We start from the raw sequence: 17,690 nt of genomic DNA, 5'->3' as shown, positions 1-17,690 counted from the left end.
AAATATCAGAGTCCCAGCTGGAGTCAAACCCAAGCATTAATTCTGGATGGCAATGAAGCATTTTACCTCAAAGATACGGCATGTCTTGGAACTACTTTTCCAATAGACGCTTATCTTCATGAAGCGTCAATAGTCGTTGCAGTGCTGCCTACCCAATTTTAAAAACATTACAAATGTACTCCTTTGATACAGCCGTCACGTCGGGCTAACATCAATTGTGATTAGTTGCCATGCGCTGAAGTTGATTTATGCAGCAGGGTCCAGGACTAGCATCCTCGTGAGCATCAGTGCTTCATATCTGCTTCTGGTGTTGGTAATACGCATGTACCTGTTGATATTGTTGTGCAAGTGCAATGAATATCTGCAACTCTTCAACATAGGTCTGTGCATCCAACATTTGTACATACATTTTGCGTCATTTCATGACGTGTCAATCAATGAAAAATTGCAACACCATCAGTTTCCCTCCGCATGCTTCGCTTAACGTCAACTCCCAGGCACGTGGGACCTGCCGAATTTTTTTATCCGTCCCTAGATATCGTGTGGCGTGGATACGCTAAAAAGCTTGTGGTCAATACAGGCGTAATGGCAAGCTTCAAATGCTCCAAAGCGGGTCATAATAAAGAAGCAAGGCCTAGAATGACGTAAGTAACAAAAATAGACATGAAATATTGGACTTGTTGAATTTACTTCAGGAAAACGTTGGCGGGAAACGCCCTGTAGCCCACTAGACGCACGAAGAAGCGGGTGCAAGGCAGGGCTGCTCGTGAGCACGTAATAAAAGAAAAAGGAATGTTAATCCAGGGCGACGCTGTTGTGGGTCTCATCTCAGTCTCGACATTACGTATGGGTGAATTGACGATAGGCTGATCGTCGTGCGTCTTTTGAATGTCGCATTGTTTGTAAAACACTCGATGCATCTCTGCGATTCGGTATAAAGGCGTAACTTTTCTCAACAGGGCCTCGTCAATCAAGTGTGAGGCCTACGGGTAGAGTACCTAATACATTAAATCGCTACCCATGTTCTCTAAACACACAGCGCGTATGAACAAACCTGTTTTCAGTGAGAGGGTAGTCCTTGTTGCGAAGCGCATTGATGGTTTCCTGCAGGTCGGCGGAAGACGGCAGAGTGGCTCATAGCAGGATTTCACTAACCAGTCGCACCGTGAACCGTGCCTCGGTACGTGCCCCGTTCATCTTGGGAACGATATTAGTGTGGAGGATGTCCGCCTCCTTCAGGGTTTTGGCACCAATGACAATGAGACACTGAAGAGAGACACCCGCATTGCTCTCGATGAACACTGCCGTTCCTTTATTACGCGCCCATGAGTAGCCCCGCCTTGCCGCCGCTTCTTCGCACGTTTTGTACGAAGCAGGGCGTTTCCAGCCAACATTTTACCAAGGTAAACTCCACAGGTATTTTTCCCATGAAATTTGCTAAAGCTGCTATGCAAGCATGTGGCTTACACATGCTGCGCGCAATGGAGGGTGCCGCTGCCTCGCCCAACGCGCGATGGCCCCTTCCATCAGCACTGCTTCGGCGCCTTCGTCATTACATCTGACAGGAAAAACAGCCAGACGGAAATCTTTGCAGGTGTCACGTATCTCAAATACTGCAGTAAGGTGGAAGTCATTAAAGTACAACATAATGGAGCGCGTATGTCGCACACCGAATTTGTGAATCTCACTAACAAGATTCTACTCTTGTCGGGGATACCCTACATGCTTGCATCAAACTATGACGTCTTCGACGGTTTGGTAAGCGGATCATCGAGAACTCTATGAATGGGATATGCTGGGTGAGCATGCGACGCAGCGACTCAGTTTTGACAGTAGTGCCCCAGCTGCACTTGGCGCAGGAACGAGAGTAGGATGCTTCCACTTGAACATTGAGTGTGCGATGCCGCAATATGCGTCTATCCGTACGTCCGTTTCCGCGTTCTTCCGCGTGTCTTTCCATCCATGCGTCCGTCCATCCGTTTGTCCCCGCGTTCGCCGTGCTTTTGTCCATCCATGCGTTTGTCCGTACGCCCATCCATCCATCCACCCATGAGTCCATCCGTGGATCTATCTGTCTGTCCGTCTGTCAATTCGTCCGTACATCTAGTGAACACTCCAAGTACCGCCATCTCGCATCTTTTCATCATATATTCAGCATATAGAAATACCGCCATCTAGCGGACATTCCAAGGACTAAAAGAGAGGTGGCACTCGTGCACTTTCTTACAGCCTGCGCTTAGTGTCTCCTTCTCACCTTTCACCAGCACTTGTTCATGGCTATGTACTAGTTTACTATATTCATGGCACTCTGGCCCAACCCTCGCTAAACCTGGCTAAAGCCAAAGAAGTTACGTCCTGCGAGTTCAACATGGCAATCCTTTCTGCTCAGGTAGTCCTCAAAGTGCGTACTTCTGATACTAGTTTTTTTAGTAAGCATGAAATTCAAGGCAAATTTTATATGATATTAAGTCACCAACGCTCGTGTCTGTCAGTTATTTTACCAGAAACAACTATCTTTTTATTTATGACAACCGTGCGCGGGTTTCCTCCTCGATTGAAAAGGATGCACGTGTGCCACTCCTCCTCCTCGTCCTTCTCCTCCATCTATACTACTACTACTACTACTACTACTACTACTACTACTACTACTACTACTACTACTACTACTACTACTACTACTACTACTACTACTACATACACACATCGCGGACGCACGATCCACGCCTTCGGGTGCTTCGCCCCAAGACAAAGGCAAACGCGTGCTGAAAACATTGCGTGCAAGAGTTTCTAAATACGGAACTCTTGGCAAAATACGGAAGCCATTGGGTGAGGTGAAAAAGGAATAATTGAGTTGCAAAAGAAGGCAGCCATATATGGTGGAATTGTTGCATGCCAAACATGTAAAAACCAAACACGTTAAAGAGAGGCGTAGGACAAGCATACTGCTTCAGCTCCTCACATTTACAGTGAAACTATAAAATATGCGGTCAGTTGCACTGCACTTGCTTCCCTTCAGCTTCTAGCAAGTACCGAATGATAAACCTAAAATTTTTCGTTACATTGGTCAAGATTTTCTTTCGTGATTCTATCCAATTTCCGGTAGAAATGTCAGCGTTTCTATTTATAAGTATACGTGTGTGTTTACAAAGGTAGTCTGGGGTTTTTAACAAATTTGGGCAAGTTTGTTGTGTAAGACTCAACGCTGCTATTCTAACCATTGCCCCCTGAACGAGTGACCATCATGCACTAGTGACTTAGACGTCTTTTGCAGTGCATCGACGGTGGATTTTTCTGCAATGATTGGGTGCTAACGTCCCGAAACAGTGCACATAATTATGAAGGACGCTTTTTCTTACTTTTTACGCAACACACCGTCGGCTCCTATGTGTTTATTCAACACGCCGTGTATCTCGATCTCGCGCTAGTATCTCACAGGTGTGTTATTGGCGGGGCCAGTTTTGTGAGGTGCCCCATCGCTCTATGATCAAACCGCTTTGGATATAGCTGAAACCGATAATTCCTAGAATACTTGTAGGGCCGTCGGTCAGTTTATGTCGCATGTATTTACCTCCATTGCGGGGCCATTCCCGCAGACATTTAAGTTTGCTTTCACGCCTGCACGCAGCGTGCTTTGACTGCAGGATAGCGTATGTATCAGGGCCAGCGCAAAGGAAGTTAGTGATCGAGTGACGTCTTGTCCTTCCGTAAGACGCAGGCTGGCTTCGAAGTGCGTCCCTGACCATGCGCGATCCTCTCGCTCTCGAACTGAGCCCCGTGTCGGATCGGGATCGCTTCCTGAACAAGATACAGGCATTTGTGTACGTGCGGCGTGGTGAAACAGATGACGACGTCAACGCCTCGGGCCTCGAAGAGGTGCTGTATGGTCAGCTTACCTACGTCATTGACTCGCCTCCAAAGGGTAAGTTGAAAAACAGGGATGCCTGATTACATTTATTCTATATGTTAAATGGTGTAGTGTAGTTGTGCTTGCGAAGCATTAGCACTCGCTATAGAGCAGCCTCACGAAGCGCAAGCACGGAAACGGCAAAATGAGGCAAGTACCTCTTCACGATTTCTGATCGGATCCTCCTGATAATGTTGGTGGCGTTGCTCACGCATTCGCTTTTTCACGTTCAGGGACTCCCACGTGGTATTAATGTTATGTTCCACACTTAGGCGCAGTGAACGGTCACGCTGCGTAGCTTAGACCTTCAGGCTATGAGCGATACAGAAAGCCCGCGAGGCGGCGAGTAGACATGTTCTCCGAACCGTGTCAGAGGTGGCCAATGCTCAAACCAGGATTTAGCGTTGCTATATAAAGTTGATACCGCTACTGCAAGATTTTCAGCAAGAAGTGAACATGCGAAAAAGGCTTATCGACCATTTCGTGGACCTGTATGACACCTCCCCCCCCCCGCAAGCGGTCAGGGCAGCCATTTTGACCAGACGGTCGGCAGAGTTCATGCGGCCCGCATTCAAAGCGGCTTGTCTGTGCCCACCGCGACGTGCAGCGAAAAGTTTATCGCGCATCTAGACACAACTTCGGGAACTAAGTTCCGTACTTTGCGGTGGAAGTTGGCTTCATGATAGTTGGGCTCTCCTGTACGTCATATTAATACTGAAGGCTTATTATGCGTAGGCTCATGATCTCAAAGAACGATATAAACCGAACGTTCCCCGACATTTGCGAACGTATATTATTTCAAACCACTGAGACTGGGACGTTGCTCTGCTATGTTAGCATCGCGTACGATTTATACTGCTGGTGCTTCAACAGCGGAACTGTTTAAGCTTGAGGCTCGGCCACCTTCGTTCGCAAAAATGTGCTCAGTGTGCACTAGTTGAGCAAGTCTGGAACTAACTGTGAACGTAATGTTTGACCTATAGCCTCTTCTACGTTCTTGACAGTGATACCACACTTCTGCTAGAGATGTTATGCTGTTGCTAGCTACATTGAATACGGCTAGACTTGCATATTATTTGCACCGTTGTGGTAGGTTGCCCGCACAATGCACGTGCTGCGAGGTTTTCACGGGAACGTGTCACGCGAGCAACTCTTACTTGGTTCTAGCGTGAACGTGTCACGGGTATAATCGTTACGTGGTGCTACGCTCATTAAGTCCTCTGATTAGTTGTCATGTGAGGTTGCGAGATTTTAGTCACCTGACTAGTCCTGTGATGTTACGTGACTTTCATTGCGTGAGGAGATCTGACGTGTCTTTGGTCTAGCGGTTTTTGGCGGTAACACCCCATGGGAGTTTCATTTACATGGTGTCTGGCAAAAAAATGTCACATGGTTCTTCTAGACACAAGCAAACGTTACGTGACTTTACGTGATTTAAGTCACGAGAATAGCTGCTACTACATTTGCTGTATAGGTAGCATACACAGTAAGTCTAGCGCCTCGTGATTGTCAGGGACGTATTGGACTTGCGTGTTTTAGTCACGTGACTAGTTGTTACGTGTTATTGGAAGGAACATGCGTCACTGTCTGTTATCTCACGTTATGTTAGTTACCAGATTAGTTGCGCAGTTTCTGGCGAGAATATTCCATGTGACTCACTGTTACGTGATTATGGTCACTTGATTAGCTGCAAGACTGATTTTAGTCTCGCAATTTTTCACGTGCCGTTTCGAGATTTTAGTCATGTCACTAGTAACGTGTTGTTAGGAGACTTTACGTCACGTGATTTGTCAAGCGATGTTACGTAGGTTTAGTTCTGGGACTATCTGTAGCGTGGCGACGTGGTGTTTAGTCGCGCAACAGACCAGGCCATCATAGTTATGGCATTCTATGCTAGTCAAACTAGCGCACGTGTTGTTGGAGTCATGCAGAAGAAGAAGAGGACAAGAGGAACGCGTACCGGATGGTGATCTTGTTGGCAGCGCAACTGTGAGCTTAAACTGCATCGCTGGTAAAAACTAGCCGAGCAGATATGCGTAGCAGAGAGCGGCTATGTGCTCAGCAGCTTGTTGCATAGCATAGCCATGCATCGAATTGTATAACAAGGCAATGGGGCAGAAAAGTTAGAATGAGGAGGAGTTCTGTGTGAAGAAGGAATAGGATGAGGAGGAGAGGGTAAAGCATTGCATTATCATCATCATCACCATCATCATCATCATCATCATTATCAGCAGCAGCAGCCTGACTACGTCCACTGCAGGACAAAGGCCTCTCCCATGTTCTGCCAGTTAACCCGGTCCTGTGCTTGCTGCTGCCAATTTATACCCGCAAACTTCTAAATCTCATCTGCCCACCTAACCTTCTGTCTCCCCCTAATCCGCTTCGCTTCTCTGGGAATGCAGTTAGTTACCCTTAGTGACCGGCGGTTATCCTGTCTACGCGCTACATGCCCGGCCCATGTCTATTTGCTCTTCTTTATTTCAGCTATGATATCCTTAACACCCGTTTGTTCCCTAATCCACTCTGCTCTCTTCTTGTCTCTTAAGGTTACACCTACCATTTTTCTTTCCATTGCTCGCTGCATCGTCCTCAATTTAAGCTGAACCCTCTTTGTAAGTCTCCAGGTTTCTGCTCGGTAGCTAAGTACCGGCAAGATACAGCTGTTATTTACCTTCCTCTTGAGGGATAGTGGCAATCTACCTGTCATAACTTAAGGGTGCTTGCCGAATGTGCTCCACCCCATTCTCATTCTTCTAGTTACTGCAATCTCGTGGTTCGGCTCTGCGATTATTACCTGCCCTAAGTAGACATAGTCTTTTACAACTTCAAGTACACTATTACCTTTCTCGAAGCACTGCTCCTTTCTGAGGTTGTTGTACATTACTTTCGTTTTCAGCAGATGAATTTTAAGACCTACCTTTCTGCTCTCCTTGTCTAACTCCGTAATCATGAGTTGAAATTCGTCTCCTGAGTCACTCAGCAATGCAATGTCATCGGCGAAGCGCAGGTTACTAAGGTATTTTCCATTCATTTATCCCTAACTGTTCCCATTCTAGGCTTCTGAAAACCTCCTGTAAGCACGCGGTAAATAGCATTGGGAAGATTGTGTCCCCCTGCTTTACACCCTTCTTGATTGGTATTCTGTTGCTTTCTTTATGAAGCACTATGGTAGCAGTACTCTTCCCGTCAGGAGACACCTCGTAAACAGGGTGGCTAGTTTTTCTAACACAATCTGTCCTCCTTCTTTCAGCAGATCTGATGTTACCTGATCCTCACCAGCAGCTTTGCCTCTTTGCATGCTCTCCAAAGCTTTTCTGACTTCTTCTATCATTACTGGTGGGGTGTCATCTGGGTTACTGCTAGTTCTTATAGTATTAAGGTCGTGGTTGTCTCGGCTACTGTACAGATCTCTGTAAAACTCCTCTGCTATTTTAACTATCCTATCCATATTGGTAGCATTGCATAGCCTTGTATAATAGGCCTACGTACGTGGCAGTTCCTAGCATACCATAGTCGTGCACAGCATAGCACAGTAAGGGGTGAGAAGGGTGAGGAGAAATGGTTAGGAGAGAAAACGCAGAGAGAGAGAGAGAGCAATATAAGGAGAGATAATAACGAAAGAAAGAAGAGGACGAAGAAAGAACTGTGTGTGCGTGCGCCAGGTGGTAGCGCTTGCTTACTCCGGTTTGACACACACGGAAGCGGCTTTAACTCTTGTGCACGATTTCATGACGAGTCTATTGAACGCCGCAACTCTAACACTGCGTCGTGAGGCATGGTTAGTGATCGCGTATGCCCAAGATGCAACTTGCGTGGCAGAATAGGTGTGCCCGATCACTCACGCTCTCCCTCGCTGTTTTTGAAGCTTGTAACAAATTGTACGCTTGCGCGCACCATGGACTTCTTCCCTACCGTTCTGTGCACAATGCCGTTGTATTCGCCTCCCATGAACATTCTTGCATAATTAACGTGACAATTGATCCCAGTCGCCATTAACCAATATCACATATAAAATTTTTTCATATGATCCGAGCCCTCTAAATCCATTCTCTACAGACGCACAAGAAGGATGTTCGTGCCCAGTTAGTGCTCCCAGAGTGATGTTTTACGCAGTCCGCTTGTGCACTTGTATGTGCGGTTGTCGTAAAGAGCTTCTGTGTCGGTCTCCGCCGTGAGATTAATAATGTAACGCAGACTGAAAGTGCGCAAAAGAAGAGGAAGAAGGACGCTTTCGAGCGATGGCTATTCGGCAGTGCCGATTTATCGCTGGCATTTCAGTGTTAATAATTCCATCGCATCCGTAATAGCTTTGGTGGAGTGATGCTGGGTAATTCGTCGTCCTGGACTCCGCAGCAGAAGACATTCAAAAACACAGAGGGTTAGCTGGGCTACCACCGGATAACATCTGCATGACCGACGACACAGCAAGCCCGTTGACGGGCTACGCTGCTGCTGCCATCAGTGCCACCGACATGGCACAAGGTAGCCATCGACCTCGGCAACCCAACTACTGGGTGCCTGAAGCACGGGTATTCTCAGGTAAAATTGATGAAGATGTGGATGCTTGGCTAAAACACTACGACAGAGTGAGCCACTACTACAAATGGGGCGCGCCGGCGAAGCTTGTGAATGTAGTATTCGTGAGTAGTTCGTGAGTGTAGCTCGTGAATATTGTTCTTTGCAGGGGCCGATTTGCCTTGGTTTAAAAAACATGAACTTGTGCTCTCCTCTTGAAATATATTTGTTTAGGAACTGAAGACTAGCTTTAAGGACACGAGTTTTATGAAAAAGAAAGCTGAGCAAACGCTGTCACGTAAGGCTCATTTGCCCGGCAAAACGTGCACAACCTACATTGAAAAGGTATTGAAGCTTCACGGAATCGTCAACGCAAATACGCCTGACGAAGACAAAGTCGGCCATTTGTTAAAAGGCATCACCAAGGACGTGTACAGTTTGCTCATAACGAAGGAAAACTTGTAGACTCCTTTTACTTTCAGGAATCAGTGTCATGCATTCGATGCTTTGAAGACCCAGGGAATTTTACTCAAGTTTGGGCGCTTCGACAATGTTTCCACTGTTGCAAGTGTGGACGTCACCGCCTGCGAAGACATTTCCTTTCTCGTACATTGGGTAGATCGAGAAGATCTCCCACGGTTTCTAGCAGGTGACGCTCACTACCGATGCTTGTTCGCCGCGTGCCCCGAACCACCTCCCTACTGGATACGAGAGCGCCATATCAAAAACTGACCGCGCACAGAAACTGCAGATTTCGCCCCGCGGCTTCCGTTTTCCCCGACTGGTCACGGCCACGATTGAATGTCATCATCTCGGCGTGCCGCTGCGGACCTCCGACCATCGTCAACCAGGCCTTTACCAGAAGCAGTCACGAAATGTTCATGCAGAGCCCAACCCGTCTCCGCGTATTTCTGCCACCTCTGCTCCTGCTAATGTAAGCCGACAAGTCGCCATTCACTACACGTGCGGTCTCCCAGGGCATATTTCGCGCTTCTGTTCTAGCAGGCCGCCTGCGCAGCTACGTTTTTCGACGTACCTAGCTTGTATAAACGAAACGCCTGTGCCGCCACGTTTTCCGACGTACCCGGCTCGTATGCACGAAACCTGGACCTCTCACCCGGCCGACCACCGTCCGCGAGAGCAATGGCCTAACGAATCGCGCAGTAAGCTCCCGGCCTCCAAACGAACACGTTCCCCCCGGTCGCCGTGTCCGTGTTGTCGGTGGCCATTTTCGCATCAGCTGGGAAACTTGCTGGTGCGGCCGAGAAAGGCGCGGTCGTGGGTAGGTCAGTTTCACCAATTCCTTCCGCTGCGATGTTGATGAACAAAGTGCGTGTGTGTATAGATGGCGTAAATACTCTTGCTCTTGTAGACACTGGTGCAGCTATTTCGGTTATGAATCTTCGTTTCAAGCATCGTTTCTTGGGTCAACAAGCTATGCTCACGTGGGATCGCAAGGAAACTTTTCGTAGAAATGGAGACGAAGCATTATGCCTTGTTGGTATTTGCTCAGTTGTACTGACGATTGGCGGACGAAATTTCCGAGTTGAATTCACTGTACTGTCTCGTACAACTCATGACGTCATTTTAGGGATAGACCTCCTTCGTGAATTCGGCGCTACTCTTGACTGTAGAACTCGAGAAATTTTTCTTCAAAGTACGTTTCCCACTGCCATAAATGACGGTTTCCCGACTCACTCCATTGACGCGCTTTCGTTGTCTGAAAGTGTGATGATCCCTGGTCGAACAGCTGTGTTTGTTCCCGTATGATGTTTGTTTCCGATCATACAAGCGCCATCAAGAAGAACGTATTAGTCCCATGGTCTGTCCTTACAGCCATCGACGAACATGCTTGCTTGTGGGCGCTCAACGCAGCCTCAGAGCCTGTTGTTCTACCAACCGGATTCAAACTGGTAACGTTTGAGGAGCAGACCACAGTAGGCGTCAGAATGATCTCAGAGTCTCTCAGAGTCAGATTGCGCCCAACTACTCAGCTCAAATGAAATGCATGACCAACAAGTCGTTGTCTTCTTCCGAGCAAGATGTACTCGAGGAGGTGCTTACATGCTACGCAGGAGTTCTTGATTTCGCTTAAGACAAGCGTTGTTTCATGGTGGCCGATTCGCGCATGCACCACCGCATCAACACGGGAGATGATACACCGATACGCCTGAAACCCTATCGCGTATCCCCATCAGAGAGGAAAGTGATCACCGACCAGGTCTTCGATATTCTGCAGAAAGGCATAATGAAGTGTCAAGCAGTCTCTGGGCAGCTCCTGTCGTATTGGTAAAAAAAGACAACTCCTGGTGATTTTGTGTCGACGACCATCATCTTAACGCCGTCACAAAGAAAGACGTGTATCCGCTACCACGCATCGATGATGCTGTTGATTGCCTGCACTCGGCCGCATACTTTTCGTCCGTCGACCTAAGGCCTGGATACTGGCAGGTACCAATGCATCCGTCTGACAGACTGCGTTTGTCACACCTGATGGGTTATTGTAATTTAACGTTATGCCGTTTGGCCTATATATTACCCCGACCACCTTCGAGTGACACAGTGACTCCATCCTTCGAGGTCTGAAATGGGAGATATGTCAGTCTTATCACGACGATGACGTAATTATTGTCGGCAATACATTCTACGAGCACATCCATCGGCTTAGCCTTGTTCTAGATTGCGTCAACAAGCTGGTCTCATTTTAAACGCAAAGAAGTGTCATTTTGGTGAGCGTCGAGCCCTCGTGCTCGGATATCTAGTCGACAAGGACGTTATACGACCAGACCCGCGAAAGACCAATGCTGTCCGCAACTTCAAGCAACCAACGACTGTGAATGATCTTAGTAGCTTCATGGGCCAGTGTTTTTATTTTCTCTGGTTTATCAAAGACTTTGCCCAGCTTGCTCATCCACTGAGATAGTTGCTCTGGAAAAACGCCCCATTGCGATGAACTGTTCAGTTTGAGGCTGCTTCCGAGCAGCTGAAGTATTTGCTTACTTCCCGAACCCTCTTGTGCCATTCTGACCCAGAGGCACTCAAGGAACTGCATACAGATGCTGGAAGTATCGGTGTTGGTGCCGTGCTAGTTCAGTATCATGACGGCTGCCAGCATGTCGTGGCGTATGCAAGTCGCACTTTGACTAAAGATGAGAGGAATTATGCAGTCACTGAACTGGAATGCCTTGCGGTTGTTTTCGCCATCCGAAAGTTCAGACCATATTTGTACGGCCGGCAATTCAAGATCGTCACAGATCATCATTATTTTTGTTGGATCGTCTGAACACGCGACACAGCTGGCTGGTTAGCTTGCTGGGCCTTACGGCTTCAAGAATATAATTTTTTGTGACCTACCAGAGCGGTCGATGTCACGCAGATGCCAACTGCTTATCTCGTTTTCCATCTTCGACTGTGGATGCTGAGAACGATGATTTCGATAACTACCTGGCTGCACTCTCCTCCAACTTCCAAAATTTAGACGTCTTCTGTCACGAGCAACAGCGTGACTCTTCGCTGAAACCAATGATTGATGTGGCTCGTAGATATAAACGCACCACGCCATTCGCGATCCATGACGCCCTAATATATCGCAAGAATTACTCCAGCCATGGTGCCACACTACTCCTCGTCGTGTCAGAATGCCCGTGTCTTGTGCTATTCCAATCCATGCACGATGACATCATGTCTGGGCACCTCGAGTTTGCCAGGATGCTCCACCGTGTCCGAAAATGTTCCTACTGGCCTCGATATATGGAAAACGACCAAGTACAACGTCACGAGTTGCGATGTCTGCCAATGCCAGAAACAACCTACCAGCCGTTGGCTGGCCCACTGCAACCGGTTAAGCCACTGAAATCATCATTCGAAAAAGTCATTGATTTGCTGGGCCCCTATCCCAGGTCTACCACCGGCCGCCGCTGGGTTATTGTGCGCGTAGATTACCTGACGCGGTATACTGAAACGATGGCGGTTGCTTCAGTCACATCATCTGATGTGTCGTGGTTTCTTCTGCACTCGATTATACTCCGTCTTGGGGCCCCTCGTGTAGTGATATGTGATCGCGGCCAGCAGTTTACCGCTGATGTTGTCGAAGAGTTGCTACGGCTTTGTGGGTGCCAGTATCGGCATTCCACGCCTTACCAGCCTCAGACCAATGGCCTTACTGAACACGCCAATCGTACCATCATCAACATGTTTTCAATGCACGTCGCCGCGGATCACAAGAACTGGGTTGCGATATTACCTTCTGGTACATACGCCTTTATTACCATGAAACAGGAGGTCACAAATTATACGCCTTTCTTTGTTTTTTATGCTCATCATCCACAGTTTCCTCGACACCATACTTCTTGTCTCGACGAACTAGAATGCCAGTGTCGCGCAGACTTTGTGTCACGCTGAAGAAGCTCACGCTCGCGCGAAAGACCGTAACGACGCAAAACACCAGCCTGTGACTTTCGATGCGAGTGATTTGTCTGTCTGTAGACACCTGTTCGAAAGAAGGGACTTTGCCAGAAGCTTCTTTCCAAGTACTCGGGACCATTCGTCATTACTCAGTGCTTCAGTGATGTCACTTACGTCGTTGCGAAAGTGACTGCGCAGAACCGGCGTTCGCGTAAAACGCAAATTGTGCATGTTGCCCGATTGAAGCCCTACAAGGTGAGCTTCGTCTTCCCGGGGGAAAATGTAACGCGGACTGATAGAGGGCAAAAAAAGAGAAGGAAGGGCGCTTTTGCCTTTAATAAAATTACCGAAAAAATGGCAGCATATCCACGGGGTGAATGATGTGATGATGCATATCCACGTGGTGAATGAGTGGGGTGAAGCATCCGTCTGTCCATTCGTTCTTGCTTCCGTCCTACCATGCGCTCGGTAGTGTGACCATCCGTGCGTCCATCCACCCGTCCTTGCGTGCGTCTTTTCGTGCGTCTGCACGTGCACCCGTGCGTCCGCCCCTGTGTTCGTCCATGCATCCGCCCCTGTGTCCATCTATGCGTCCATCGGTCCGTGCAGCCATCCGCGCGTCTGTCCATGCATCTATCTGTGTGTCCGTTCGTCTATCTAGTCAACACTCCAAGTACCACCATCTCGCATTTTCGCCATATATATCCGCATATAGAAGCACCACCAATCAGCGGCCATTGCAAGGACTAAACGAAAGGTGGCACACGCACACTTTATTACGGCCTGAGCTTCGGGTTTATTTCCCACCTTTAACCACCTCAAGTTCATGGTATAAACCAGTTCACTGTATTTATGGCACTGCGGCCCAACACTCACTAAACCTTTCTAAAACTAAGGAGGTTACGACTAGCGAGTATAACGTAGCAACCCTTTCCTGTCAGATAGTGCTCAATGTACATGCCAATGACTGCTAATGGGGAATGAGAGACAGGAGAATTCAGCTTTTTGTTAACGCACACGCTGCGAATTTTTCATTGTTCAACAAAGCACAGGAGAAATCTCCCACCGGCACCACCTTGCAGGTCAAAGCATAAAACATGTTACGTACTATGACGAGGGATGAACGGGCTCCGCTTTATGGAGTTTCACCCCTAAAACACGGCATAAATGCAAAGTTCAATTTAACACGTATAGGTGTAGCACGCACATTGCTGGGTAACGTTTACTGCAACTGACGAGTAAGAATCGTAGTAAGGCACTAACAAAAAGTCACACACAGCTTCAATCATGAAAATTGTCAAGCTCTGTGCAGAGGTCTCATAAAAAAGTTCATACAGCTGTATACTGTGTGTCGCATTATGAATGCTATGTTTTGTCATGTCGCTCACATAATTAGGCCATTGAGGGCGTCGTATCCTCGAAGCTGTTTGCATGTTGCTTGGCCACGCAGAGGTAACACCGCTTGAGGGATCCCAGGAAGCTGTTCTCGCACTGGAGGATCATGTGGCGCTCCCCCCCGACGGTGCCATGATCGAATGGAAGGTACGCCCGCTCACACAAAAAGCTACGGAACCAATTTTCTTCGAGTGTAAACGCCTGAAGAGATTATTATTGAGTTCTTGTGAGTTTTCTGCATGCTCCATACATGGATTCTGTGGAAGGTGCATTTAACGCTACGTTGACACGTGTACACGGACAGCAGCGAGTGATTTAGCACTGCTAAAACAGTGAGAAAGAGTGCGTTTATGCCAGCCCAAAAACACGCCGGCCTGCCTGATTGACAACCTAATTGATTATTGGATTATGTGAGCTTGCAGAATTATTGAGCTTCTACTGCGGGAAATTCAATCTGTTGCTTAAGCGTTATCTTGTATGACGTTCTGACGGGGAAACATTTGCGGGATGGTACCGACCGGCATGCTGCTTTGAGAAAAGAAATTCAGTGACTAGTGCACAATATAGAATTCTCCACGTCTTGCTTATCATTATCATCATTTATTGAACCCTTAAAGGCCCCTTGCGGGATATTACATAAGGGGGGGGGGGAAATAACACAATTTAACAGATGCATGATTGTCAATGGTACAAAGCATAATCGAAAGTGAACTACCTGATAAAAAACAATGTCAAGAGAAGGAAAAATATATATGTGCGTGGAAGAAAACGGCAACAATTGTAAATTAACTAGCATATCGAGTGATTTGTGATTAGCTGTTTATATTTTAAGGGATTTTGTTTGTGCACTATGGATTCAGGCAGGTTATTCCAGTCTTCAATGGCAGTAGGTAAAAATGATTTATTGAAAGCGTTAGTTGAACCATGCAAGCGCTGTAAACATAGGGAGTTAAAGAGGCGACGCGATGAACGGGCGGGAGGTAGAAGAATGGTATTGCGTTGCGACGGGAAATTATGGTATAGTTTGTGCAAAAGGCAGAGCCGAGTAACTTTGCGGCGAATTTATAGAGGAGGAAGGTTGAGGGATAGTTTGATACTGGTAATACTTAAGCGAGAACTGTATTGTGAGGTGATGAATCTGGCAGCGCGTTTTTGAATTGCTTCTAATGCGTCGATTAGGTAATTTTGGTGAGGATTCCAAATAGCGGAAGCATATTCAAGTTTAGTACGCGTGAAGGTTTCGTAAGCAAATTTTCGGATTTGCGGTGGGCAGGACGTAAGCGATCTTTTAATGTAGCCAAGTGATTTTGCTGAAGCGGTGACTAGTTGTTTGACGTGCTCGGACCATGTTAGTTTACTTGTTATTATTACGCCAAGATAACGATAGGAGTCGACCTGGGTTAAGGGTTGAAAGTTCACAGAATACTGGAAGGAAAAGTTAGTGCGCTTGCGCGAAACTAGCATGAATTCATATTTTCGTTTATCAGGCTGCATGAGCCACCGCGAACACCAATTATGTATGTTAGGCAAGTCATTCTGGAGTATGATTTGGTCAGTGCAACATGAGATGCGACGGTAATCGTCTGCAAAAAGGCGGATGGTGGTTGAAATTTTGTCTGGAATATCATTAATAAAGATTATAAACAAACGAGTAACACCTATGAAAAAAATAAAACCTATACACGGGGAAAGCTGTACCATGCAACAGCGAAAGTCTGTCGCGGAACGTTGTAGGCCTTGTGCTTATGCTCTTATGGTGACACACACACACACACACACACGCACACACACACACACACACACACACACACACACACACACACACACACACACACACACACACACACACACACACACACACACACACACACACACACACACACACACACACACACACACACACATATATATATATATATATATATATATATATATATATATATATATATATATACGTGTGTATGGGTGTGTGTGCGTGTGTGTGTGTATGTTTGAAAATTTTTTGTACCAATGTGTCACTGGAGTTGACGTTTCGAGAAGCGTTTTTGCGTCAATTAACCTACAGAAAGGAGTACAGAAATGCCGCGTGAACTCGAACAACAGACAGTTGTGCGAAATGTTTAGTATTTCTCTTGAAGGGAAACTGCGGCGCATTTCTGACCGCACTGAATTAATCAACGATTCAAGTTGTACTAACAGTCCCGTAACAGCTGGAGTGATTCATTTTGCCGAGGTACTTGTGAATAGTTTTGAGTAACCATTAGACGATGCATCAACACCAAAACCGAAACAGGGAGCTGGTTCATGCTGGGTAGACGATGACGTCACGTAATAAACTACAAGCCTTCAGAAGCACGTGGGATATTTCTATCACGTGAAAAGCAAGCTGCTGATGTGTTCTGAAGCAGAATAGAGCTGTGGCAACTCGTCTGAGTTCACCATCGACAATTTTAGCGATGAGTGCAGCTATCGGAGTGCGGAAGCGTCACCCTTGTATCACAAAGCGTCACCCTTTGATCACGTATAGCTGCCACTTGCGAGTAATAAAACTTCTTGTATAAATATATACAGTGTTTGTCACGTCTTCGATGGCGTAGTGGGCGATATTTAGAATGGTTCACGGTTCAGCAATGAAACCTTGCAGCGCTTCGTTCCGCTCATTCACTCCTTGGATATGTTGTTATTTTTGCGATAATCATTTAACGCAAGCATAACCACATGTAGCATAGTCAACTGCGGCATACTTCCCGCACGCTCGCGCCAAAAAGGAGTCTTCTTCTTCTTCAACATCTTGATGATAGTGTTAAAAGCGGACATTATTACTATGGCTTGGAAAACTTAACCACACAAACCACGTGTAAAGATTGAAAGAAGTGGGCGAGATATAAACAAAGGGAGAGAGAAATAAAAACTGTTCAAAAAGTGGCGGTTAGGAATAGAAATAAAGAGAACAAAAATCACAAAAACTGGGAGAACGCAATCGGGGAAAAAAAAAGAACAGATGGAATGAAACAAAACACTGAAGAAAAACAAATAATACTGCCACACTACGCACCAACTTCAGGCGTCGCGTCACTTGGGCGAAGCTGCGTTAATTTTTACTTTATTTCCCGAGTGTGTTGCTTGCGCTTTAGGATCAAGTCGGAGCTTTTGAATACGGGGTTGTGATGCAGCGCAGGCTTACTAGAGTTCGCTTCACGGCGCCTCCGCCGAATGTGCGACTACTGGCAGGCGGTCGCTTGGCCCTGGTCTCGTTCACCGGAAGTTTGTCAGCCGATCGCACCGGCACGGCGTTACCACTCAGCCTGTCTTGCGGGGTGTTCGCCAAGGACGGCCGCTTCTACGCCATGCGTCATTTCGTGGTGGCCTCTTCCGCTGCGTGGCAGGGTGCGTCATGGCGCTGTATACGCGACGCCACGGTTCAGTGTTAGTGCTACAAGTACGTCTGAAATAGCGTATACGTTCACGGATC

The 17,690-nt window shown here is 47.1% G+C and overlaps 1 protein-coding gene across 5 annotated transcripts in view; it reads left to right on the top strand.

Moving 5' to 3' along the window:
- LOC142765327 (uncharacterized) overlaps positions 1-17,690 on the top strand; it is a 53,267-nt gene that overhangs the window by 15,387 nt on the left and 20,190 nt on the right. For 2 of the 5 annotated variants that reach the window (XM_075866098.1, XM_075866102.1), the window contains exon 1: positions 17,212-17,605. In XM_075866098.1, coding sequence (XP_075722213.1) covers positions 17,386-17,605 — 220 coding nt within the window. In that variant the 5' untranslated portion in view covers positions 17,212-17,385. Of the gene's footprint in view, positions 1-3,709; positions 3,920-14,272; positions 14,366-17,211; positions 17,606-17,690 lie in introns of those variants that run through there. The other 3 variants (XM_075866100.1, XM_075866099.1, XM_075866101.1) reach the window with 3 other exon arrangements.

The sequence above is a fragment of the Rhipicephalus microplus genome, chromosome 6 (genome assembly GCF_043290135.1).
Source record: "Rhipicephalus microplus isolate Deutch F79 chromosome 6, USDA_Rmic, whole genome shotgun sequence".
Lineage (NCBI taxonomy): Eukaryota > Metazoa > Arthropoda > Arachnida > Ixodida > Ixodidae > Rhipicephalus > Rhipicephalus microplus.
This window is presented reverse-complemented; position numbering and strand designations above follow the sequence as displayed.